The sequence below is a fragment of the Protopterus annectens genome, chromosome 3.part0 (genome assembly GCF_019279795.1).
Source record: "Protopterus annectens isolate FY-2018-M chromosome 3.part0, PAN1.0, whole genome shotgun sequence".
In the NCBI taxonomy this organism is placed as follows: Eukaryota; Metazoa; Chordata; order Ceratodontiformes; family Protopteridae; genus Protopterus; species Protopterus annectens.
Genome location: NC_056731.1, coordinates 1,575,296,110 through 1,575,320,908, shown reverse-complemented (window position 1 = coordinate 1,575,320,908; position 24,799 = coordinate 1,575,296,110). Strand labels below are relative to the sequence as shown.

The following is a 24,799-nucleotide window of genomic DNA, read 5'->3' as shown; positions in this document are numbered from 1 at the left end:
ATGGCCGAAGACCTGATCATGCTGATTAGGGGAAGCCAGCCTTCCCCTTACTAAAAGAAAGAGACTTGTTCCCAGCAGCTTTTTCTGACCAAGAGTCCGACGACTCTGAGGTTTCTGATTATGAAGACATGCCCTTATCTGCCTATGAGGATTTAGATGCAGAGGAATCCATTCCTTCTGCCTCCCCTCCAGAGGATTTTTTCTTTTGGTGAAACCCTACATACTTTGAGAGAGCATGTCCATTGGGAATGCCAGGATTATCCACAGTCCAAAAAGAGACTCTGGGAATTTTTAGACTTACCACAGCACAGACCCTTAGCCATCCCTCCTGTTCTGGATGTTGTGGATGATGTCTTTATGGAGTCCAGTCTAACTCCTGGTAATTTACCCCCTGCTCCCAGGAAACCTGACAGGTACTACAGAGTCCCTGACTCACACAAATTTTTTTTCAAAAATCCTACTGCTGACCCAGAGGTCATCTCCCAAGGACCTAAAGGAATAAAAGCAACTACAGCTAAGAATCCCACCCCCTTGGACAGGGATTCCCGAGGTTTAGACAGATGGGGTAAAAAAGGATACACCTCTGCAAGTCTTGCCATTAGAGCATTAAATTGTCAGTTTCACATGCTGAAATACCAGCAACATACTATGGCACTTAAGCAATAATTATCTACCTTCCCTGGCTGTGCAGAAAATAAAGAATTACAGGAGCTTATGTACTCTGCAAGCCAAGTCAGCAAGCATACCCTGCAATGTGGGTTTGATGCCCTAGAAGCATCCTGCAGGGCAGCAGTCACAGGTTCTGTGCTCAGAAGGCATGCCTGGCTTAAGGAGCAGACCTTGCCAGATCATGTCAAATCAAAATTATTGGACACACCTCTGAACAAGGGCAATCTGTTTGGCCCCAAAGCAGAAGAGGTTTTAAAAAAGATGAAAGAAAAAGCTAATTCTATGCAGACAGTCAAGGATTTTTTGCAAGTGCAGCCTCCAAGATTCAGTAGGCATTGCCCCTCAAAACATTGGTCCTTTCCAGCCCCCCTCAAGGCCACCTCAAACTAGACCTAGGGGAAACAGAACCCCCAGACTACAGTCTCACGGTATGCAGAGATCTAAGCAATGGAGTACCTCCACTTCTAAAACAGGGAGTGCTAAGCCACCCCCTTATAGAAAGAATTCACAATGACTTCTAAACTCCTCCCCTCACCTCGGCCCAATTGATCGTGCCCTTAGGAGGAAAACTTGCCCACCATTCAAAGAACTGGACCTCCATCACCAACGATCGATGGGTCCCCAACATAGTATCCCAGGGGTACAGATTTTATTTCCACACACTGCCAATCCCAAAAGGCTTCCCAGACCTTCCTCCAAATCAGTGGGCAGAGGCACAAAACCAAGTTCAGTCCCTGCTCTCCATAAGGGCAATTCAGCCTGTTCCTGCAGAACAGATAGGCCAAGTTTTTTATTCCAGACTTTTCCTAGTACCTAGAAAAGAGGGCACCTGGCACCCACTCTTAGATCTGTCCATTCTAAACACCTTCCTGGTGGTACCAAAATTCAAAATACTCACCCTACAGCAGCTTCCCTCTATGCTATCCAAAGATGCCTGGTTAGCCACCCTAGACCTAAAGGAGGCCTATCTTCACATCCCAGTCAGGGACTCCTGCAGGAAACATCTACATTTCAGGGCAGGATCTATGCATTATCAGTTCTCTGGACTTCCCATTGGCTTATCCACTGCTCCCAGAGTTTTCACAAAATGCCTGGCTCCAGCCATTGCCTACTGCAGACAGAGAAATATTCAAATTCCCCCTTACTTGGATGATTGCCTGATTCAGGCAGACAGTCAGGAAAAGCTGTTGCAGCACCTGACATTTGTAAAGGACCTTCTAACCTCCCTGGGATACACTATCAACTAAAAGAAATCCAAACTAGTCCCTAGTCAAAAAATTGTATTCCTGGGAGCAAGCTTGGACACAGTATCCCAGATGACATTCCTTACTCCAGAAAAACAAGCCTATCTGACAGGCTACTTCTCTCAAATGGCCTCCAGAACCCAGTTATCCGCAAGGAAAATCCTAGGGTTCATGGCCTCCTGCATTCTACTAATTCCATATGCCAGACTGCATATGAGGAAACTTCAATGGTACTTAAAAAGTCTTTGGTGCCAACATTCTCAGGACCTGGAAACTATCATACCTATGATACCTTGTCTAAGGAAAGAGTTCCTTTGGTGGGCAGCAGCATGCAACCACAACAAGGGGCTACCCTTTACACAACCCCACGCCACCCAGACCCTAACCACAGATGCATCAGACTATGCCTGGGCTGCACATCTGGAAGGCAGGTACATTCAGGGCCACTGGAGCCCAAATCAAATTCATCTGCACATCAACCAAAAAGAGATGCTAGCTGTTCATCACACTCTGACAGCTTTCAGACCCCTACTCTCTCCGGGGCCTCTACTAATCAAAACCAACACCACCACAGTGATGTGGTACATCAACAAGCAGAGGGAACCTACTCTTACCCACTCTGCAGGCTAGCCATGACTATTTGGAACACGGCCTCGTCAATGCATATTCACCTGCAAGCTCAATTCCTGCCAGGCAACCAAAACTCTCTGGCAGACAACTTAAGCAGAAATCTCCTAGACCCACACGAGTGGCAATTAAACCACAGCACCTTCAGCCTTGTGACCCAGAAATGGGGTACCCCGAAGATGAACCTATTTGCCTCCCCCTACAACCACCCACTCAGCAAATTCTGCACCAGGGAACCTCACAGCAAGGCCTGGAAAGTGGATGCCCTATCCTTCCAGTGGGCAAATCTCTCATTCTAAGCATTTCCCCCTCTACCTCTTCTTACAAGAGTATTACTCAAGCTAAGGGAGGAAAGACCAAGGGCAGTCCTGATTGCCCCAGACTGGCCTGTCCAACACTGGTACCCACTACTGCCCAGTGTGTCACCATTGCCTCCATGGCACTTCCCCCAGATCCCAACTCTCTTGACTCAGCAGGAGGGACAGTTCTTGCGTCCGCAATTGCAGACCCTGAACCTTGCAGCCTCGCTTATTCCTTGACTTCTCCTCCAGTTGCCAGCCTAAGCAAGCAGGTACTGGATGTCATACATGAAGCCAGATGACCTAGTACAAGAAACTCCTGTGCTGACAAGTGGAAAAGGTACTGTTCCTGGATCCAGACTAAAGGAGCGGATCCAGCACAGCCCTCCTTACCTCTCATCGTGGATTACCTAGCAGACCTACTCCACAGGGGCCTATCCTTCTCTTCCTTTAAGATCCATGCCTCTTCCATCTCTGCTCATTACAGCACTGAGCCACCTCTCTTCTCACATCCCTCTCATCAAGCAGTTCCTGAGAGGGGCTGACAACTTAAGGCCAGCAAGAAGAGCCCCTACCCCTGTTTGGGACCTTAACTTTGTTTTGGAAAAGCTCATGCTACCCCCTTTGAGCCTGCAGCGTCAGCAGAGTTAAAATTCCTCTCTTGGAAAACAGCCTTGCTTCTGGCCATCACTTCAGCTAGAAAAGTGTGTCTGAGCTACAAGCACTTATGGCAGTGGAACCCTTCATCATTTTTCATGCTGACAGGGCCTCCCTCAGGACTAACCCAACTTTCATGCCTAAAGTGGTGTCCAGTGTGACTCAACCAATCTATCCATTTGCCCACCTTTTTTTCCCTAATCCTCAAAATAAGGGATCCTGCACTCTTTGGATGTGCACAGACAGCTCAGATTCTACCTTGATATGACTAAGCCCTTTAGGAAATCTGACCAGTTACTAGTCAGCTTTGCACCAGGGGCAGAGGCCAAGGGCATATCAAAACAAACCATCTCCAGATGGATAGCACACTGTATCCATTTCTGTTACAAACACCATGGGAAACCACCCCCTTCAGGGGGTCAGAACACATTCCACTAGGGCAACTTCAACCTCTACAGCGTTTTCAGAGGAGTCCCTACCAGGGACATTCTGGAAGCTACAACTTGGAGTTCTGTTCATACCTTCACCAAGCATTACCACCTGCCTATCTTTTCTAAATCCAGAGCGGGCTTTGCAACCGCAGTCCTGCAGGGCATACTAGCCAGCCCCAACTTTTCTTAACTGCCTCCACCCATTCTTCACCTTTGGGAATCAACCCAAGTGTGATGACTGCAACAGTGAAACACAAAGAACATAGTACAGTTGTGTACATTTACCATAAATGTAGATGTTCGGGTGTATTCACTGTTGCAGTCCTGGTTTCCCACCCTCCAAGCCCCCTTGTCTCTCTCTCTGTCTCTCTTCATCACTCTTTACATGGCTGTTGGTATTTACTTTTTACTGGAGGGATTTTTCCACCATAAATTAGCTCCCTATTTGGGGGGGGGGCTCCTGACATTTGGGGCAAGAAAAACTGATGTAATGGCGTTGGCTGCCTGTTTTTATACCACTGATGACCTGATGTCAGTCCTGAAGTGATAGCAACCGACACAGAAATACTAGGCCTCTGGTATTCGGGCCGACTGAGGACTACCCCTGACAGGATAACCCAAGTGTGATGACTACAACAGTGAATACACTCGAACATCTACATTTATGGTAAATGTACACAACTGTACTTTTCGGTGCCAATGGATTTCGAACTGCGGAGCTGGTCCCTAGAATTGGAGCTAGTTGCTCCTGTTCTAAGGTTCTCTATTTTGCAAACAATTGGATCTCCTACTCTTTCCTCAAATTCCTCCTTCAGACAGTAATGTTGATCGGGTGATGCGTAGGCTTCTAAGGACACCGGCGCTGGCCAAACTCCTCTCGGCTCCAGCCCAGCGGGATTCAGAGCCAGACAAGACTTCCCCGTCGACATCGATTCCTCCTCCGAGCTGACCAGGGACCTTGGAGCCGTAATGCCTGGAACCAGTTGTTGTGGAACCATCGGTGCCGAGAACCATCCTGGGATGTTTGGACCCAATGTCTGCTCCGACATCCTCGGTTCCGTCTGAGAGTCTAGGAGCCGACTCTCTCCGGTCAGGTCCAGAGAGGGTAGTCGGATTAGACATTTGCCAGATCCAAACTTGCCTCTCTGGGCTTCGGCGCTGATGAGCTTGGCTCCTACATCAGCTTCAGAGCCACCCCCCTTTGTTCCGGGAATCTCTTCTGGCTCTTCAGAGCCGGTGGTATATTAAGATCAGGGGAGGGGGCTTTGAGCTGATGAGAGTGCTGTCTCCTCAGGCAGCTGTACTCAAAGGTTCAGACATTCCTCCCCTAAGGCACCGGCGTCTGCTTCTGCACCACACAATCCACAGACCAGCGGAGATGCTAGGCCTCAGGCTACCCCATCAGGCGAACCCCTTTCTTCTGAAACCTGTCCAGAATACCCTTCTGAAGAGGTCCCTCATAAGAGACTCTGCAAGAGGAAGCATTTAGACTCCCCAGAGGAGTCAGTCACCTCTGACCCAGACCTTGATGAGTTGGAAGGGTCCCCACAGTCGCCCTCTGAGGATGTCTCCTTTGCAGACATCCTAGAAATTCTTAAGCAGAGAGGTGGCTGGAAGCCCATCAACCCTTCTGATGAGGAGTCTGTTTACCTGAAGGCTTTTGGATCTCACCCTTCAGCCACTTGGGTGTCTCCATCTTTCGACAAACTTATGAAACTAGTTAGTCGAAAGGTGTGGGAGTCTCCAGATGCAGTGGAACCTGTCTCTGAGGACAAATATGTTCATCACAGCCCATTCAGATAAAGGATTCCTGACTAAGGGTGTCCCTGTAGATGCTGTGGTGGTGACAGCAGCCAACAAAAAGGAGCTTTCTGAAACATCCTCATCTGTCCATCTGCCGAACAAGGAGTCTCGTATGATGGACAGATACCAGAAGTGCATGTTTTCTTCAGCGGCCTTTGCACTCAAATCGCTGAATTATCTGACGCATTTTACAAGGCTACAATGAGCTCTCCTAAAGGAGCTAGGAGATGCTCTGCAAGTTACAGTCGCTGCAGGAGTATCAGACAAGGTTTCCTCTCAGCTCTCTACCTTAAACTTTGAGGTCAACTTCTCCATGAGGCTCATTTGTTATGCAGCAAATGGAGCGTGCAGAGCAGCAGGTACAAGAATGTCCCTAAGGAGACATTCCTAGATGTGCTTGTGTGACTTTGCAGAACCTTTTAAATCTTCCTTTATTAATGCCCCTTTCGATGGCTCATCCTTGTTAGGGCCAAAAGTCAAGAAGACACTAACCAGGTGTGAAGAAGAAGGAAAAAACTCTCTGTGCCATAGGAATCCGTTTTTCCATACTTTCTTGACCTTATCCAAAAGGCCAGAAGGGAGGAAAGATGTGGTTCCATAAATCCCTTATTTTTTCAGGGCACACGTGGTGACTCTTCCCTAAGGGCAGAGGGGGATGTACAAATGGAGGATGCCACCCACACAGCAGAGGGGGTCCGCAAAATCAGGGCAACAGGGATTCTTTCCATGGTAGGTCCTTTAAGCACTCCTGAAGGGAGGCCCGTCTATCCATCCCTGGAGGCAGTCAGGGGTCGATTATCTTTGTACCTAGAAGCCTGGCTGGAAATAACAAAAGACAAGTGGGTACAAAGTATATCCAGAGGCTATTCCTTACCCTTTTCGCTTCCCGTCCCAGACATGTAGAACACCCTAGATGTTCCAACCAGTCAACTCTAGAAATTCAGAAGTTGCTAGACAAAAAGAGTCATCCGGAGAGTCCCCGCAGACCAAATAGGATTCGGAACTTACTCAAGATCCTTTTAAGTGCCAAAAGGAACAGGAGACTGGAGGCCCATTTTGGGTCTCAGCAAATTAAACGAATCAGTAAAAATCACCCAAGTTCTAGATGGTAACACTGCAGTCGAGTCTTCCCTTTCTGGTTAAAGACAATTGGATGTGCTCTGTAGAACTCCAGGATGCTTACTACCACATAAAGATGGACAGGCCATCCAGGGGTCATCTGTGCTTTTGGCTGGGAGCCAATCATTACTAATTTCGAGCTCTGCCCTTTGGTCTCACTACAGCCCTCAGAGTGTTCACCAAGTGTATGGCAGTAGTCATGGCTCACCTGAGACATCTAGGATTCCAACTGTTTCAGTATCTAGACGACCGACTGAGTGGTTCCTAACTGCCACCACCACGCATCTACTACTGGAAGGAAACAAGAGACACCACATTATTTCTCTGCTCTCACATAGGGATCACAATAAGTTATGAAAAATCTGCCTGATACCATCGCAATGTACCATGTTTATAGGAGCAGATCTAGAGGCAATAAACATGATGGCAAAACTTCCTACAGAAACGAGAGTACAGGCGAAAAGAGTTTTAAAAGTCTGGGGAACCATGGCGGCAGTGATAAGTTTAGTTCCATTAGCACACATGCACATGAGAATTCTGCAGTGGCTAATATTCACTCAGTGGTCATTGCAGGAACTACCCATGTCTCACCAAATTCTGTTAACAGAGTCCTGCAAGAAGGACCTTCGCTGGTGGCTTCACTTCAAACATGTGACATCAGGTCAACCCTTTCTTCCTCCACAGCCTGTGACCACAGTGACCACAAAGCCTCCCAGGTAGGGTGAGGGGGGGGCATTATCTGGGAAGGACAGTCCAAGGCACTTGGCAGGATCACAAGGCCCATTTACACATCAATATGCTATAGATGAGAGCAGTGCTTTTGACGTTGCAGGCACTTCAGGACTCTCTCTCGCTGGGAACAATTGCAGTACAGACAAGACAACATGTTAGTTGTCTGGTACATAAACAAGGAGAGATCGGGTTTTTACCCTCTTTGTCAAGAGGCCCTGAGAGTATGGTAGTGGGCGATCTCCTCCCACCACTTCCTGGTAGCAATGCACATCCCAGGGAAATCCAACATTATAGCAGATAAACTCAGCAGAGCAATTCTTCTCATTCCTCACGAGTGGTCCTTAAAACAAGAAGTAGCGGAGATGATCTTCTGCAAATGGGGCCAGCCTTACTGCAACCTTTTTGCCACATCCATGAATGCCAAATGCAAAGGCTATTTTGCCCTGTTCCCCCCTTTGGGGGGAGTCACCAAGGGATGCACTTGTGCACGATTGGCCCTCTGGTCTCCTTTATGCCTTCCCTCCCTTTCCTCTGATACCCAAGGTTTTCCAGAAAGCCAACTCGTTGGGAAGCAAGTTGATTCTCATCGCCTCATACTGGCCTCGTCAGCTTTAGTTCCCCCTTCCTTTGGCCTCATCTTCAGAAGGAGCCATGGGTTCTGGACCCAGTTCCAGACCTTCTGACTCATACATCCAGAACACTCCACCCTTGCCTTCAAACCCTCAAATTGGCAGCTTGGCTGCTCCGATTATAATTATAGCAAGGCTTTCTAACCTTCCTTCTGTGAAACATATCTTGATCTCTTCTCATATAGCCTCAGTGATCAAATTGTATATGAGTAAATGGAAAAGATTTTCTTCCTGGGCATTAAGTAAACACATTGACCCCTTTTATGCTCTGGCAAAACTATTTAATGAAGGCGCAGCTGCTATTCGTGTGCTTTTAGCAGCAATATCTAATTTCCATATAAGTGATTTGGCTCCAAATCTGATGTCCCACAGACTATGCAAAGCCTTCCTGAAGGGCACTAACCTGTAAGACCACCCATAAAAATCCCTCTACCACCATGGGACCTAAACTTTGTTCTGTTTGATTCTTCCCCCCTTTAAACCTGCATCATCCTGTCAACTAAAATTTATAACATGGAAAACAAGTGTGTTGATTGCCGTCACTTCTGCTAGAAGGGTTTCAGAGCTGCAAGCATTATCGATCAAGCCACCATATATGCTTTTCCACAAAGACAGAGTACCCCTTTGAACAAACCCATCCCTCCTACCAAAAGTATGCTCTGAGTCTAACCTAAATCAGTCCATAGAACTAGCATTTTTTTCCCAACTATGGCAACAAGGCAGAATATACGCTTCACCAACTGGATGTACACAGGCAGATGTTTTTCATGTTTAACTGTTGCAGTCATTACATTTGGGTAATCTGCTTGCAGGTTGCCCTCAATCGGCCTGATTAACAAAAGTCTTGGGTCCTGCGTCGGTTGCTGTCCCTTCTTCTATGACATCAGGTCGTCAGGGGTATAAAACATGCAGCCAATGCCATTACATCAGTCTTTCTTGCCGTGCGGTGCCCGAAACAGAATCAGTTCGCAAGTGCCAGTCGGCCGACTCCTGAAATTTTCGTTTTCATGTTTCAGAATTGAAGTCTTCAACTAAAAGCTAAGTACCCCGTTAGGGAAACTTTTTCTTGCTCCTTACCAATGTAAGTAAAAGTTAATAATTGCATTACTTGTGGAAAGCAAATACCTCATAAAGATTTTCATTCGTACTGTATTCCTTGCCTAGGCCCTGACCACAACGTACCTTACTGTCGGTTTTGTGCTTTATTTAATCAGCACACTGTCCGTCGTCTGTATATTTTTGCCTCTAAATATTTTGGTTCTCGGTTTAATTATCCAGAAATGTTATCGGTTAGCCATCCGACTACCGGGATTCTGAAAAAACGCAAAGATAAAGACAGACAGGCCGCCGAGGTCCAAAACTGCTGACGACGCTTCTCCTAAGCCAGTCGCCAGTTCGCCGGTACTCAGTGAGGCGCTTTCGCAGCCCCTGATACCCGCTGCTTCTGATTCACAGGCCTCTACTGAGACCCATTCGGAGTCCGGTATGCCGCGAGATGCTTCAACTATGGAATCCGCGGATGTCTCTACCTTGGATGGGTCCGGAGCCACTGTGCAGGCACCGGCTTCTGAGAGTGTATTCAGGCCTACTGACTTGCATATTAAATCGACGCCTCCTTCATTACTAAGGCTTAAATCTCGATCCATGTGTAAAAAAATGACGGCCAGGCCACATGTTCAGGCCTCTATGCCTAAAAAACAAATTATAAAAATGGCTGAAGATCTAATAACTTTAATCAGGGGTAGCCCCCCCCCCCCAAGAGGCTTAGAGCTGAGCTTGATTATGAATCTTCTGATCAAGATTCTGTTTTTTCTGACTCTTCTGATGACCTGGATTTGTCCTTACCTACCTATGAGGATTCTGATGCAGAGGACTCTATTCCCTCTGCTTCCCCACCTGAGGATTTTTCTTTTGGGGAAACCTTACATACTCTGAGAGCATTTTCACTGGGAAAGCCAGGAATTTTCTGATTCAAAAAAAGAGGCTTAGGGATTTCCTTCTCCTACCTCAGCACAGGCCTTTGGTTATTCCTCCTGTACTAGACATTGTTGATGATGCTTTCTCGGAATCCAGTTTGGCCCCTGATTCCCTGCCTCCTGCTCCCAGTAAACCAGACAGATACTACATGGTCCTTGAGTCCCACAAGTTCCTTTTCAAAAATCCTATTGCAGATCCAGAGACTATTTCACAGGGGCCTAAGGATATTAAGGCTTCTACTGCTAAAAATCCTACCCCTTCTGATAGAGACTCCAGGGCGCTGGATAGATGGGGTAAAAAGGTTTACACTTCAGCAACCTTGGCCATTAGAGATTTAAACTGCCAATTTCATATGTTAAAATATCAGCAACATGTTATTGTACTGCTTATACAGAAAATGATATTGATTCCTGACTGTGTGGAAAATAAAGACTTACAGGATTTAATGCATTCTGTTGAACAAGTTGGAAAACATACTTTGCAATGTGGTTTTGATTCTTTAGAGGCCTCTTGCAGGGCTGCTGTTACTGGGTCTGTGCTTAGAAGACATGCTTGGCTTAAGGAACAATCTTTGCGTGATCATGTTAAAGCTAAATTGTTGGATGCTCCTTTAAATCAGGACCGCCTGTTTGGCAACAAGGCTGAAGAAGTTCTTAAAAAGATGGAAGATAAAGCTAAATCTATGCAAACTGTTAAAAGATTTTTTACAAGTTCAGCCTCCTAGATTTAGTAGGCACTGGCCCTCTAAGAATTGGTCCTTTCCAGCCTTCCAGGTCTTCACAAGCCAAACCCAGACACAGCAAAAACTCCAGGTTTCAGTCCCAGGGGACTCGCAGAACTAAGCAGTGGGGGCCTCCACTTCCAAGTCTGGGAATAACAGGACTCCCCCCTATGGTAAACGGTCTCAGTGACTTCCTTTTAAAATTTCCAAGCACTTATCTTCTGACTACCCCTTTGGGGGGAAAGATTGCTCTTCATGCAAAGAACTGGGAACTCATTACCCAGGACAAATGGGTTTTAAATAGTGTCCCAGGGATACAGATTTCACTTCCACATGTTGCCAATGCCAAATGGGTGGCCGGACCTACCCCCAAATCAGTGGACAGAGGCTCAAAAACAAGTACTTTCCCTCTTAAGCATGGGGGCCATTCAGCTGGTATCAGAAGAGGAAAAGGGACAAGGTTTTTACTCGAGACTTTTCCTGCTACCCAGAAAAGACAAATCATGGCGTCCTATCCCGGACCTGTCTCCTCTAAACACCTTTCTGGAGATTCCAATATTCAAGATGCAGACTCTTCACCAGTTACTTCCTATGCTAGGCAAGGACGCCTGGTTGGCAACACTAGATTTAAAAGAAGCTTACCTGCACATCCCAATCAGGGAATATTGCAGAAGATACCTACGCTTCAAAGTAGGCTACACGCACTATTAGTTCTCTGCACTGCCCTTTGGCTTATCCCATTGCACCCAGGATATTCACAAAGTGCCTAGCTCCACTTATTGCATTTTGCAGGCAAAGAAGTATTCAAATATATCCATACCTGGACGATTGTCTAATTCAGGCAGAAAGCCAGGACATACTCTTAAATCATCTGGCCTTTGTAAAAAGGATTCTAACTTGTCTGGGGTACACCATAAACAAAAAGAAATCACAACTGGTACCCTGTCAACAAATTACATTCCTGGGAGCAAGCTTTAATACAACTTCCCAGATGGCTTACCTCACGCCAGAAAAGCAAATTCATTTGACAATCTACTTCAAACAAGTGGCCACAAAAACCCTGCTATATCTGCAAGACAAATACTGCAAGCCTTGAGATTCATGGCCTCCTGCATTCTTCTAATTCCATATGCAAGGCTGCATATGAGGAAACTACAGTGGTATCTAAAAAGCCTATGGAGTCAACATTCTCACAGTCTAGAAACAATGATTCCTATCATACCTTGCCTACGCCTAGAGTTCCTTTGGTGGGCAGAGGCCTGCCACCAAAACAAGGGACTACCTTTCACACCGCCCCCTGCTGCCCAAACCCTAACAACAGATGCATCAGACTATGCATGGGGGGCTCACCTGGCAGGAAAGTGCATTCAGGGCAAATGGAACCCAAGTCAAATGCACCTGCATATCAATCAAAAAGAAATGTTAGCTGTACAGAATGCTCTGACAGCCTTCAAGGACAACATTCTTCCAGGACAACTAATGGTAAAGATGAACAACACCACGGTTGTGGTACATAAACAAGCAGGAGGGGTGCACATTCTTAACCCCTGTGCAGACTGGCCATGGCATTGTGGAACACAGCCTTGAGCTACCAAGTGCACCTATAAGCTCAATTCCTGCCAGGAAAATTAAATACACTGGCAGATGGACTAATCAGAAACCTCTTGGACCCACACGAGTGGAAACTGGAACCAAGGATTTTATCATGTTGACAAGCGAATGGGGGAGCCCAGATATAGACCTGTTTGCCTCCCCCCAGAACTACCAATTGGATAAATTTTGCACAAGGACTCCCCACAAACGAGCCTGGAAAGTGGATGCTCTGTCCTTCATCTGGCAAAACCTATCAGTCTATGCCTTTCCCGTGCTGCCTCTGCTCTCCAAAGTACTACTAAAAGTCAAACAGGACAAACCAAGGATGATTTTGATTGCTCCAGACTGGCCGCGCCAACACTGGTACCCAGTCCTGCGCAGTGTGTCACTGTTATCTCCATGGCACCTGCCTCAGACTCCTTCCCTGCTGTCTCAGCAGGAGAACCAGATTCTGCACCATCAGCTTCCAACACTGAACCTTGCAGCCTGGCTAATTACTTAAACTTTCCCTTACCCTCACTCAGCAAACCTGTGATAGATGTCATCTTAGAGGCAACGAATCCTAGTACTAGAAAATCTTATGCTGAAAAATGGAAAAGATTCTGTGCCTGGAACCAATCTCAAGGGATGAGCACATCAGCGCCCAATTTACCTCAGATTTTACAATACTTAACTGAGATGCTGCACAAGGGCCTGTCTTTTTCCTCCATTAAAATCCACGCCTGAGCCATTTCAGCTCATTATAACACAGAACCCACCCCTCTTCTCTCATCCACTGCTCAAGCAGTTCCTCAGAGGGGCCCAAAATTTGAGACCACCCAGGAGAGCTCCAACCCCAGCCTGGGACCTTAACTTTGTATTGGAGAAACTCACTCTACCTCCTTTCGAGCCAGCTGCTACTGCAGACTTAAAATTTCTTTCTTGGAAAACAGCTTTCCTTTTAGCAGTCACGTCAGCTAGAAGGGTATCTGAATTACAGGCCCTTATGGCAGTAGAGCCTTTCATCATCTTTCATACGGTCAGGGTGTCACTCAGAACCAATCCATCCTTCATGCCCAAGGTGGTATCCAGTGTGGCTCATAATCAGTCCATTCATTTGCCAACCTTCTTTCCTAATCCACAGAACAAAGGGAAACGGATACTGCATTTTTTGGATGTGCACAGACAACTTAGATTCTACTTGGACAGGACTAAACCTCAAAGAAAATCTGAACAACTGATGGTAGCATTTGCCGCAGGGGCAGAGGGGAAGGCTATTTCAAAACGAACCATTTCTAAATGGATAAGCCATTGCATTCATTTCTGCTGTAAGCACCATGGAAAACCTATCCCCCAGGGGATCAGACCTCACTCCACCAGGGCTGCTTCTACTTGTACAGCCTTTCTCAGAGGCATCCCTACCAGGGACATCCTAGAAGCTGCTACCTGGAGTTCTGTACATACTTTCACCAAGCATTATAATTTGCCAATTTTCTCTAAATCCAGAGCTGCCTTTGTCCCTGCAGTCTTGCAGGGCCTTATAGCTGCCCTAATGCTATTTAAACTCCTCCTCCCAACCAATAGCTTTGGGAATCTACCCAAATGTAATGACTGCAACAGTGAAACACGAAGAACATAGCGCAGTTGTGTACACTTACCATAAATGTAGATGTTTGAGTGTATTCACTGTTGCAGTTCTGGTTACCTTCCCTCCTGCCCCCTAACTTCTTTTGGCTATACCTCTACTTTCTTTTACTATGCCTAAAAGCCTTTTTGGTGTATTTGCTTTTTTGTTGGAGGTATACCTTTGTGTTTTTATGTTTAATTGCTTCCCATTAGAGGGGCACCTGACATCTGGGGCAAGAAAAACTGATGTAATGGCATCGGCTGCATGTTTTATACCCCTGATGACCTGACGTCATGGAAGAAGGGACAGCAACTGACGCAGGACCCAAGACTTTGTTAATCAGGCCGACTGAGGACAACCTGCAAGCAGATTACCCAAATGTAATGACTGCAACAGTGAATACACTCAAACATCTACATTTATGGTAAGTGTACACAACTGTACTTTACGTTTCTGCTTACATAGGACAAAAGACTTCAGGAAATCTGATCAGTTCGTTGGTTAATTTTCAGAAGCAAAGAAAGTTGCTCCTGTATCTAAGGTCACAGTTTCAATATGACTTGGATTGTATTACCTTTATATATAATTCTAACAACAAAGTTCTTCCCTCTAAAGTCAAGGGTCATTCTACAAGAGCCATAGCAGCCTCTTCTGCCTTTTGTGCTAGGCTACCACTTGGTACCATTTGTGCTGCTGTGACTTGGGCAAGGCCTCATACCTTTATCACTTATTACAAAGTAGATTTGGCCTCCAGGGACAGGGCCTCCTTTGGGTCCACTGTCCTGTAGAATATACTCCCATGAGCCACCCTGGAAATATGGTGCTAGGGACGCTGTCCCAACCAGTAAAAATGAAGGTGAGATAGGACAACATAACATAAAGAAGTTGTGTACTCACCATAAAGTTCCATGTTTGTTGTCCATCTTGCCTTCATTCTTACATCCCGCCCTTCTTTCCCCTGCCTGTGGCTCCTGGAGGACCAAGGGTTCTTTCAGTTGGCAAGTGTGTTCTCTGACCTTCTTCATTGTCTTCATAAGATGTTGTAATAGTACCTTAGTTAACTGGGGTTATCGGCAAGCAAGATCTGGGGAGCTTCACTAGAGCATGAAGGGATAGGGATGCAGGCACAAACCAGTGGAAGACCTCAAGCTTTAGTATACAGCTGAGTCAGAAACGAGGATCAGTTCCAAACCCAACCAGTAAGAATGAAGACAAGATAGACAACAAACATGAAACGTTATGGTGAGTACATAACTTCTTTTTTTCCACTGCTCTCACCTGTCTGCTCCTGTGTTAGATGTCTTATGTGAGCAGAATTAGATAGATACCATTTTCCTCTGTAAGTATGGAATTTGATAATTAAATAGTGAAGTTTCCAGCCTAGTGGGTTTGCTCTTCCTACCAATTGTGTTTCAGAGCACCCTGATGTGCCTCATCAAGCTTATACCGTCTGTTTTCCCTAGTGGCTGAGCTGGCAGCCATATCTATTTAAGTATTCCTTATTTTAAGACTTTCAGTGAGGAAACATAACAACCAGCCATTTTCATATTGGACCTTATTTTTGACCCAGATGTCTTTCAGGGTGACTCTTATCAAGAATTCTGATATGCTTTCATTCTGCTCTTTCATATCTTTAACACAGACTAGCAAAAACTAATGAAAAGAACTTCATAAGACGAAAATGTTATGCCTTCATCCACTTTATTCTACTGATAAAAGGGAAGGCAAGCATTTTATGCTGCAGACATGCAATTTTCAGTGGCACTCTCCTGGAAAAGTATGTTCATCACAAAATATTTACTTTTAATTTACAAATACTGCAGATAATCCATCCAAACTTTACAGTCAAGATTTCTAACCTTTCTGTCATCTTAATCCACAGTTCTTGTGTAGAAATTACTATTTTAACTGCTGTTTATTCTGGAAGATGGACATAAGTGTTCTAATCAGTGAGGTGTTAGCATCCATCTTCTTTGGGCACTGTGCTTCCCTTCCACCTCCCACTCCTCACCCCCCCCCCCATATATCTGTGGTATGATGGTTAATAATTAACCTGCAGTAAGAATAAGTTGACTAGCAAAAGTTGTTTTTCTGTAAACAAAAAAAAATCTCTTCAATCCAGAATGGAATAGATATCAGACTTAAACATGATAATCGTCGCAAAGGCTATGAGATGAGAAGTAATTGTTTTGGTGATATTTACTTTGTTGCACGCTGTGACACACTGTGACTTCATTAGACTCATAGGGCTTTTTTTGTCTCTGTCTACTCTATTTCTACCCTATTGGATCTTTTGTAGGCCAATTGTGTTTGAGCACCCTGATGTGCCTGATTCAGCACATTGCAGAACTGAACTTTTTTATGATTTTTATTTTAAGCTACATAGTTACATATGAAGTCATAACCAAAACATCACAAGAAGAAATTGATCTTAACACTGGATAAATAGTGACACTTTTATTGAAGACTGTTGAGCACTTTAATCCTTACATACCAGGACTTCATCAGAACGCAGTCAAACTCCAACATTTTAAGTACCAGCAGATAAGAACCAGGTGTTATAACATCATACAATCAAATCACATCATATAATCAAATAATTGAAACTCACACAACAAAAACAGCAAGATTAAATATTTTAGAATGTAAAAACTTAGTATTATAACATGTTATATTTAATTTTAAGTACACTAATAAATAATGGTTCCCGTAATCCAGGGGGTTTATTTATCAGCATTAAAATCTTACTGCCACTGTATCTCACGGACTTCCAATTGTTCACTCCACATACCCCCTCTTGGATACCAACTTTCTTAGTACCATAAAACAAAAAAATATGGTTGGGAAATTCACAAATATGTTTTGAGAGTACAGTTTTGCTTATTAATGTCATATATATGTTCATGAATATGTTCTCTGAAATGTCTTTCAGTTTTTCCTATATAAAAGTAATTGCAGTTTTGAAATAAAGCTGCATAAGTACTACCCTGTGAATTGACATTAAAGGAACTATTGACTTGAAAGTTGCCATAGGAGTAAATATGAATATGCTGAGTTACCAGATATTTTAAAATATTTGGATGTTTTAAAATATTAAATCTTGTGTTTTTTTTGTTTCAGTTTCATTTATTTGATGGTGTGACATAACACATGTTTTTAACTGCTATTATGTAAAATGTTTGAGTTTGTTTGACTGTTCTGATGAAGTCCTAGTATCTTGTAGGAAAGAAGCACTTCAACAGTCTTCAATAAAAGTGTTGCTATTTATCCAGTGTTCAGCTCTGTTTCTTCTTGTGGTGTTTTGGTCATAACTTTGATTTTTCACACTGTTGGCAATTTTGGTTAATAGTTCAACATGAGTCGTAAGTAAAAATGTATGACAGACTTGGTTTCACTCTCCATTTTGTCTGCATTTGATGGGGGAAAATTAAATGTGCTTATATTATGCTGAGTGAACATCTTTAAGGAGATTAACCAAAGAAGTATCAAAAAGCAGACATGAAAGAATTGGGAAATTACTTTTGTAGCTTTTATTCAGCCTCTATTTTTTTCCATTTTTTTCTCCCTTAGGAGGATCAGAGAAGGTTCCCCTTATGGCCACCTTCCCAACTGGCGTCTGCTGTCTGTGATTGTTAAGTGTGGTGATGACCTCCGTCAGGAATTGCTTGCATATCAGGTCCTCAAACAGCTGCAGGTATTTTGAAAAGTTCTTTCAGTATGTATTCAGTGGCAACACTGGTGAATTGAGAATCACTTATGCTGCCTTGTGTGAATGAAAAGTACTGGATGGTTTCTGAGCTCCACATTTTTACTTCACTAGTACATGTGGGTTAAGTGTAATTTTGAAAGATTCCTAGATGGAATCCTAAACTGGCGTATTCTGAACAGAGAAGCCCAGACGGTATTCAGTCAAATTATTTTTGACAAGAACAAATGATGGAGGGAGTCTGTTAGAATCATTTTGAAATTTAAACTGCTAGTTTCATTAAAGTTTTAGATTTGGTCTTACAGAAAAGCCTGTGACTGTTGAAGATAATGCAACACATGTAAAAACCCTTTTTCTGTAGAAATTATACTCTCACCCAGATGGTCTCTTAGTGTGACTGTTAATGCGGTATGTGATGATGTGAGATACTGCTAGCTATGCCAGGAGAAGTAGGGCAGTAGATGTGTAATGTGCTAGTACAGGTAGCTGGAATTTTATAAAGAATTATGTCATTTGTATATCAAACTGATTTGTACAGATGCTTTTGTTGAAAAATGTATTTGTAAAGCTGCTTGTTAAAAATCTACCAACAGTGTGCCCTGCTGGACAGCAAAAAATATACATGTATTATTGTAACTGTTTAAATGTACATGTTTTAACAGAGGATACTGGAAGTGAAGAGGTTAATCTCAGTCCACCTAACTTTGAAAATAGTTTGAAATGAAATTACCTGTCTTAGGCCATAAAGATTTTATCTTACAGGTCTTAATGCAGCCAGAGACAGAAAATCTGTACTAGGAAGCTTTCTGCATTGTCTTTGGGGTGAACTAATGGCTACTTTGGAAGCATGGAGGTTTGAAATTGTTTTATGACTTCTAGGAGCTGCAGGAAATCTTAGCAAGGTTGTGTGTGTGTGTGTGTGTGCGTGTGCGTGTGTGTGTTATTGACACATGCATGCTAAATCCTGACAGCTTCTAGCCAGGGGGAGTTGCATAGGAACCAGAAGTCAGATGACCAGATGTATGTGATGTCATTCTGTAATCTGGTACAAAAATGATGTTTAATACTAGATGAGAATGAAGTCTCATTGCAGTCTGTTTTTGGAACCTGGCAGAGAAGGACCTCTCACCTACTTCATCTTGTCTTGCTCTAGTAAGTGACCAGGGAATAGTAATTCTTTAGATCAGTCAGGAAAACATAGTGAGATTAGTTAAGTACTGTTTTACTGTATCTGTGTGAATCTATTCATCTGTGTTATTTTAATAGTTCCTGTGATTGAAACTCTGGTGTTTACTGTAAATAGATATTTAGTATTTTCATGTGCTTTTCTTATTTATTATTCAATATATTTAAATGTTTCATTGTGGCTGGTCTTTTAGAGAATATTTTAATCTCTGAGAGTACTTATATATATTTGGTGACCGCTCTGGCTGCTTCTGAAAGCCTTGCTGTTGGTCAGACTACCATTTGTATTGGGTATAATTGGATACCCTTGCAGGATCTTTAGAGTAGCTGGCTTTGGAGTGTCTGATGGCAGTGTAACTACCTTATAGTCTGGGCAGAAGGGGGCATAGCTAGTAAATCTGTGCCAACCTTTCCCAGGTGTGTGTGTGTTCGTGTGTGTGTTTGTGTGTGAGAAAATCAGATCTGAGAGTGTGTGTGTGTGTGTGTGTGTGTGTGTGTGTGTGTGTGTGTGTGTGTGTGTGTGTGTGTGTGTGTGTGTGTGTGTGTGTGTGTGTGTGTGTGTGTGTCAGCTGTTTGGAGCAGGGACATGAAGCACTGGTTTCACAAAGAAGGTGCTGGAGAACTTGGCTTGGACACTCAGCTGAGGTCTTAGCTCTATAGCTGTGCCAGTGGGGATTCTTATTGGGGACGTAGAGGGAGACAGAGAAATGCAGACCCTTGACTGAGTGTGTTGTGTGCTCTTAAGGGAGATTGTGCTTGATGCAGAGAGCTGCATCTGGAAATATTGGGTGTATCCCTTTTTGTTCTAAGTGAACATCCCTTTCCAGTGCCAGTGGTGAAGATTCAGACTCCTTGATTACTGGCCCAGAGTGGGGACATCACACGGTAATTAAAGGATTGTTTAAAACCTAGTCACAGTGGTTTTTGCACAATAGATTTGAAGCAACAGAAACAACTTTGTGGATTTATTTACCTTGGTTCTTCCTTTTCATTTGTATTCTGCAAGGTTTTCTCAGAAGATCCTTAGGCCCAGGGTGTGTATGATTAGTCTTAGTACATATATTGGCATTCCTTGTTAACTCCATAAATCTTTTTCATCTTAGTTTGTATATTGAGCCTGGTGCAGGTTGTTGAAAAGCTTGTACGTTCAGTTCATGGATACAAGTCAGGTGGGTACCAATATGTGAAGAACTGCAGAAGCATTTGTTGGTTTCTTGGGGAGGAGCAGGAAGTCAGTCACTGCCAAAAGAAGAACTAAAGCTCCAGAGGTTAGGCCTGAGCCTAGCTGTCCGGGAATAAGGGATGTTAAATAATTAAGGGTACCCAAGTCATACAGATGTCGAGCTTCTCATCAGCAAATGAAGGCTTGAACAGACATTCATCTCTGTGGGACAGTGTGGTTCGTGGAGGAGGAACACCGCTGATTTTCATCCTGAGCAATATATATTCCAAAGTAGTAAACCCATCCAAGCCCAGCTAACTAAATAAAGTTTGAGGCCAGTTTACCTGATAATAAGAAGCATTCCCTCAGGTGAACAGGCCACAGTTTGGGGGGGGGGGGCATGCAAGAACTAAGGCCTTCCTTCACTGCATCTTCTCTCCCCACACCCACACCCAAGTTCAGCAAAGTGTTTTGGCTCAAGTAGAAGTGAGTCACTGGATTAACTTGTACCAGGACTCACAGTTCAGGGACATGACATCAAGCCGTTTGCTGTCTTGTGGAAGCTTGTGTAACAGACATGAAATTGCACTGTTTTGGGGAGTGTGGCATGATACTGTCAGTCTGATAGTACACCTGTCATAAAGCCCATTTCAAGAATTAGCCCCACACACACAGTTTCCATGTCACCTGATATCCAAGTCATTTGCACAGTTACAAGTGCACCCATGTGTAGCTCTTGTTCAGAGGAGAGGTAAGGGATGAAACATATTTTCTCTGATTTGTATGTGAAATCAGTAGAGCCTAATGGACTTCCTTATTGAGTCTTTACAGAGGCAATGAATCCTTGTCTCATTTAGTGAAAGACGCTTATGTTCCAGTGGAGATCAGTGATATTCCGCTGGCAGCCTGGAAACATCCTGATTTTTCCCTGTAGCCCCTAAGAAGGAACATAAGCTTTGCTCTTTTCTATAACACACACACACAAAACTCCCATCTCAGTAGGTAGTCTTATAGCAGGTCTCCTAGAGCCTTTTTGCTTAGAGATCTGTTTGGACTAGCACAAGTCCCAGAGCAAACATCTTTTGCAGCCCTACCCCTAGAGAAAGTCTAAAGTTTTGGGCAGACATTATGAGAGAGAGAGAGTTGTGCTTTGAGACTGAGGACCCTCAACTTCTCTCTTTCTCGTAAGTTGTCAGACTTCTTGCATTGGTGTAATTTTGTTTTTTTAAAGAAAACCATGATGTTAAAAGACTTTTGAATCACAGGCTTTTGTGCTACTCCTTCATTTGAGGGGGCGTATATATCTAATATAATTTAATCAGAGGTCACAAAACTGTGAAGTATGTTATTAAATTGTTAGGGAAAGCCTGTTAAATTGTACAGGTTTATCATATTGTAGTTCACTGAAAAATGACAATTAACCAGATATAAAAGGAAATGCTTTCTGCAGCTTCAAAATTCTTTTATGTGACCTACTTTAATTCTGACTGTGGTGGTGATGTGGCAAGGGCCACAGGCATAGAAATGTGTATCTCTGCAAGATGGCATTGCTGAGACTATCATCTTTCAAAGGGCAGTATCGTGGGTGCCCAGTTTAAAGAGAAGATGCTGTATGCCCAAGTTTCCATTGTTTTGGAGAGTTGACCACCTTAAGAGGAAGAACACAACACTTTCACTATGATAGGGAGGACCTGTGTGATCAGTTTTCCTCCCTCTTCTCTTCTAAACTCAGACCAACCCTAAATATATTCTTAAGTAGTGAGGATCACTGTAACAGTAAAGTATGACATTTGGATTTGTTTATAATCCTGGACAGAATTTGTATCTATGATAAAGTATACAGTATGAAGAACCAATGCAGTTGTCACATTTCCTAAGAGCTGATGGACAAGTGAGGTACTTTTTATGAACCCGCATCTCCAACACAAGTTCACTGTAGTTCTTCTCAGTCTTTCATAGTGTTGCACATATCTGTTTTTACTATGCAGTGCTGTCACAATTTTTTAAATAATTTCATTTTTTTTCTCCACTGTTGTTTTTCAGTTATTGTATTGGAGTCCTTGCTTTGTACCCACAAAGATAAATTGTTTCTAAGATGATTTCTAGGCTAACCATCCCAAGGGTTGTTTAAAGCCTAACCATGCTTCCCAAAATGTATATGTCAAGTTTTGGTACCTTAGGGCTGTTTTAAGGGGGTATATATAAGCTTTGGTGTGGATGGCCAAGCATTTACAAGCCATCTCTGTCTAATACAGGCGTGGGTGATAAACCAAGGATACATTTCCAATTTCCCATATACTGGTCCAAGTTATGCTTTTATTGGGTTAAGGAAGAACTCTACTTCATATAGATGGGAAGCTGATGTAGAGATGGGGTAATCTCTGAGACACCAACATGTCCTATTTATGTTGAAGGCAAGGTTTAGATCCCTAGATAGAGTAATTTTGATGCTGGTTGTTTTGAAAATGTGCAATAGGTTCATTAGAGTGGAGTCAAAGGATGCTTTGTAGGCCAAACATAGATGGCCTCTCATCAGTCTGTAGGAGACAGAATGCAGGGATAGGGCTTTGAGGTAGGACATGTTTATGCCCAGTATTCTTTTTGTGAGGTGCATCTGTGGACACTCCAGTTGTTCATATGTTTGATCAGATACATACTGAAAGGGGCATGGTACTCAAGGATTGCTCTTGGAAGGACTGAGTGCAGAGAAAAGTACAGATGTGATAGTGTTCTTGTACCTTGTATCCCCCTCTGCCGCCTTTACCGTGAATCTAGTATTGCAAGCTCTGCATCGGGAATAAGCTGTCTGCTTAAAGCGTACGTCCCCTCTGCTGCCTCATATCTTATTTTTTGTTATTGCGTTCTATTTTTCTGCAGCTAGCTGAAGCACAGAAAGGGCTAGTTATTTAACTATTTGTAAGTTTTTTTGAGGAGGTATTGTTCTCTAAAGTTAACAGTCGATGTTGGTTGGAGAAACATATGATATGTGTTTTAGATATTTTTGTTCCTTGATTTTGGGTGGTTTATTAATTGGTTAGAGTTTTGAACTATTGTACTATACTAGGTTTTTGAGTAGGTTGAATTCTGTCTGATATTTACTTTTCTTGGTTTTTTTTGTTGATTGTGGCCTAAAATGTTTACCTTTATTTCACAATGTGTTAAAAAGTCTACTGCGGTTTGCCTCTTGACTTACAAGGTGACTGTCTTGTTGATCCTCTTTTTGGACAGAGGTCATATTATGTAGGGCCGAATGGGATCTGCAGAGGACATCTCATGGAATTGACATGGGCTTGACTTTAATCTGCCAGGGCATTCATCTCAATGGCCCTATTAAACTGACAGAGGATTATTAAAACCTGCTTCGAGCTCGGAGAGCCCAAGTCTGCAAAGGAATCAGAAAACTCAGGCGAGTCGAAGGCTGGCAGACTTTCCTGACCCGTTCTCTTGGAGCGGTGATGTTCCTCCCTCTCACCGAGACTTCAAAAGGTTGTGAACGTCTTTTTTCCTTCGACCTAGTTCTGAATCAGCTCGAGTGTTCCTCATTGAGGTTATCCTCCGTGGTTGTCTGTTCTGTTTTTCCCTCTTTATCCTCTCCTGCATTGATGGTCTCCTCAATGATCCCGTGCGCGTTCTCGGCCATGGGTCCATGTGCCCCTCTTCCTCCCACATCCGATCACGAGCACAGCTCCACAGATCCCCACGAGAGTGCCCCCCCTCTTCTCGGATGCTCCCCCGACCATGACTTAGAGAAGTCAGTGGAGTAGCCACTGTCTCTTTTCCAAGATGTCCTTGAGTCCCGATATTGACTTTCCCTGAACAGAGAGGTCCCCTTAAGTGCCTTGTTCAATTAGTGAGAAGTTGGAGATCATGTGATTTATGCTCGCGAGGGATCCCCCTCTCCTTCTGAAGGAATGGGAGCCTTTGCTGAAGGCATTCGCTTTCCCCTCTTCTTCTTCCTCCTGTGACAAGGGAACCTCCGAAAAATGGGAGGCTTAAATACTTCGAAGGGCGTGGAAGGAAGTCCCATGGAAAAGGAGTTCCAGAAAGCCCAGTGAATAATATCAAAAAACCGAACCAGGACGTATAGGAATCATCTCCCATGTCCATCCCCTAATATGGTGGCTATGACTCAGGCGCTATGCAGGCGCATCTTCCTCATTCATCTTTATCATATATCTTTCTGGGACTATGGACGATACCCCGGACTCTCATTATGGTTCAGCGGCTTTTCCATGCGATCCCTGAACTATTTGACCCATTTTACCTGCGACTACAGAGGATCTAGTCAAAGAGTTGGGAGATACATCCATTAGAGAACTTGCTGCAAAAGAGGGAGGCTACAACAGGGAGTGTGACAGCAGCTAACGCGATTGCTTTTCTCCTCAGATATATGCTGAGTTTTGGGTTCTTCTTAAGGCGATTCAGAACTTCAACCATGAGCTCTTTGCAGACAATCCTGGAGCCGCTTTGGTTCAACGATCTCAAGCCTTCCCCAACTTCTAAGGAGAGGGCCCCCTTATTGGGTGCCGCTCTTGAGCCCCAAAGTAAAAGAGACCGAGCCCCTTACCGGTGTGAACGGGGAAAGGAACTCTGTCTGCTGTCGAATCCCTAACCACGAAAACCAGGCCATCTGCCCCAA

At 44.0% G+C, this 24,799-nt stretch overlaps 1 protein-coding gene across 2 annotated transcripts in view; it reads left to right on the top strand.

The window, feature by feature from the left end:
* Positions 1–24,799, top strand: part of PI4KB (phosphatidylinositol 4-kinase beta) — a 1,158,526-nt gene that overhangs the window by 713,007 nt on the left and 420,720 nt on the right. For both annotated transcript variants that reach the window (XM_044065607.1, XM_044065608.1), the window contains one exon: positions 17,678–17,801. In XM_044065607.1, the coding sequence (XP_043921542.1) occupies positions 17,678–17,801 (124 nt within the window). The remainder of the gene's footprint in view (positions 1–17,677; positions 17,802–24,799) is intronic.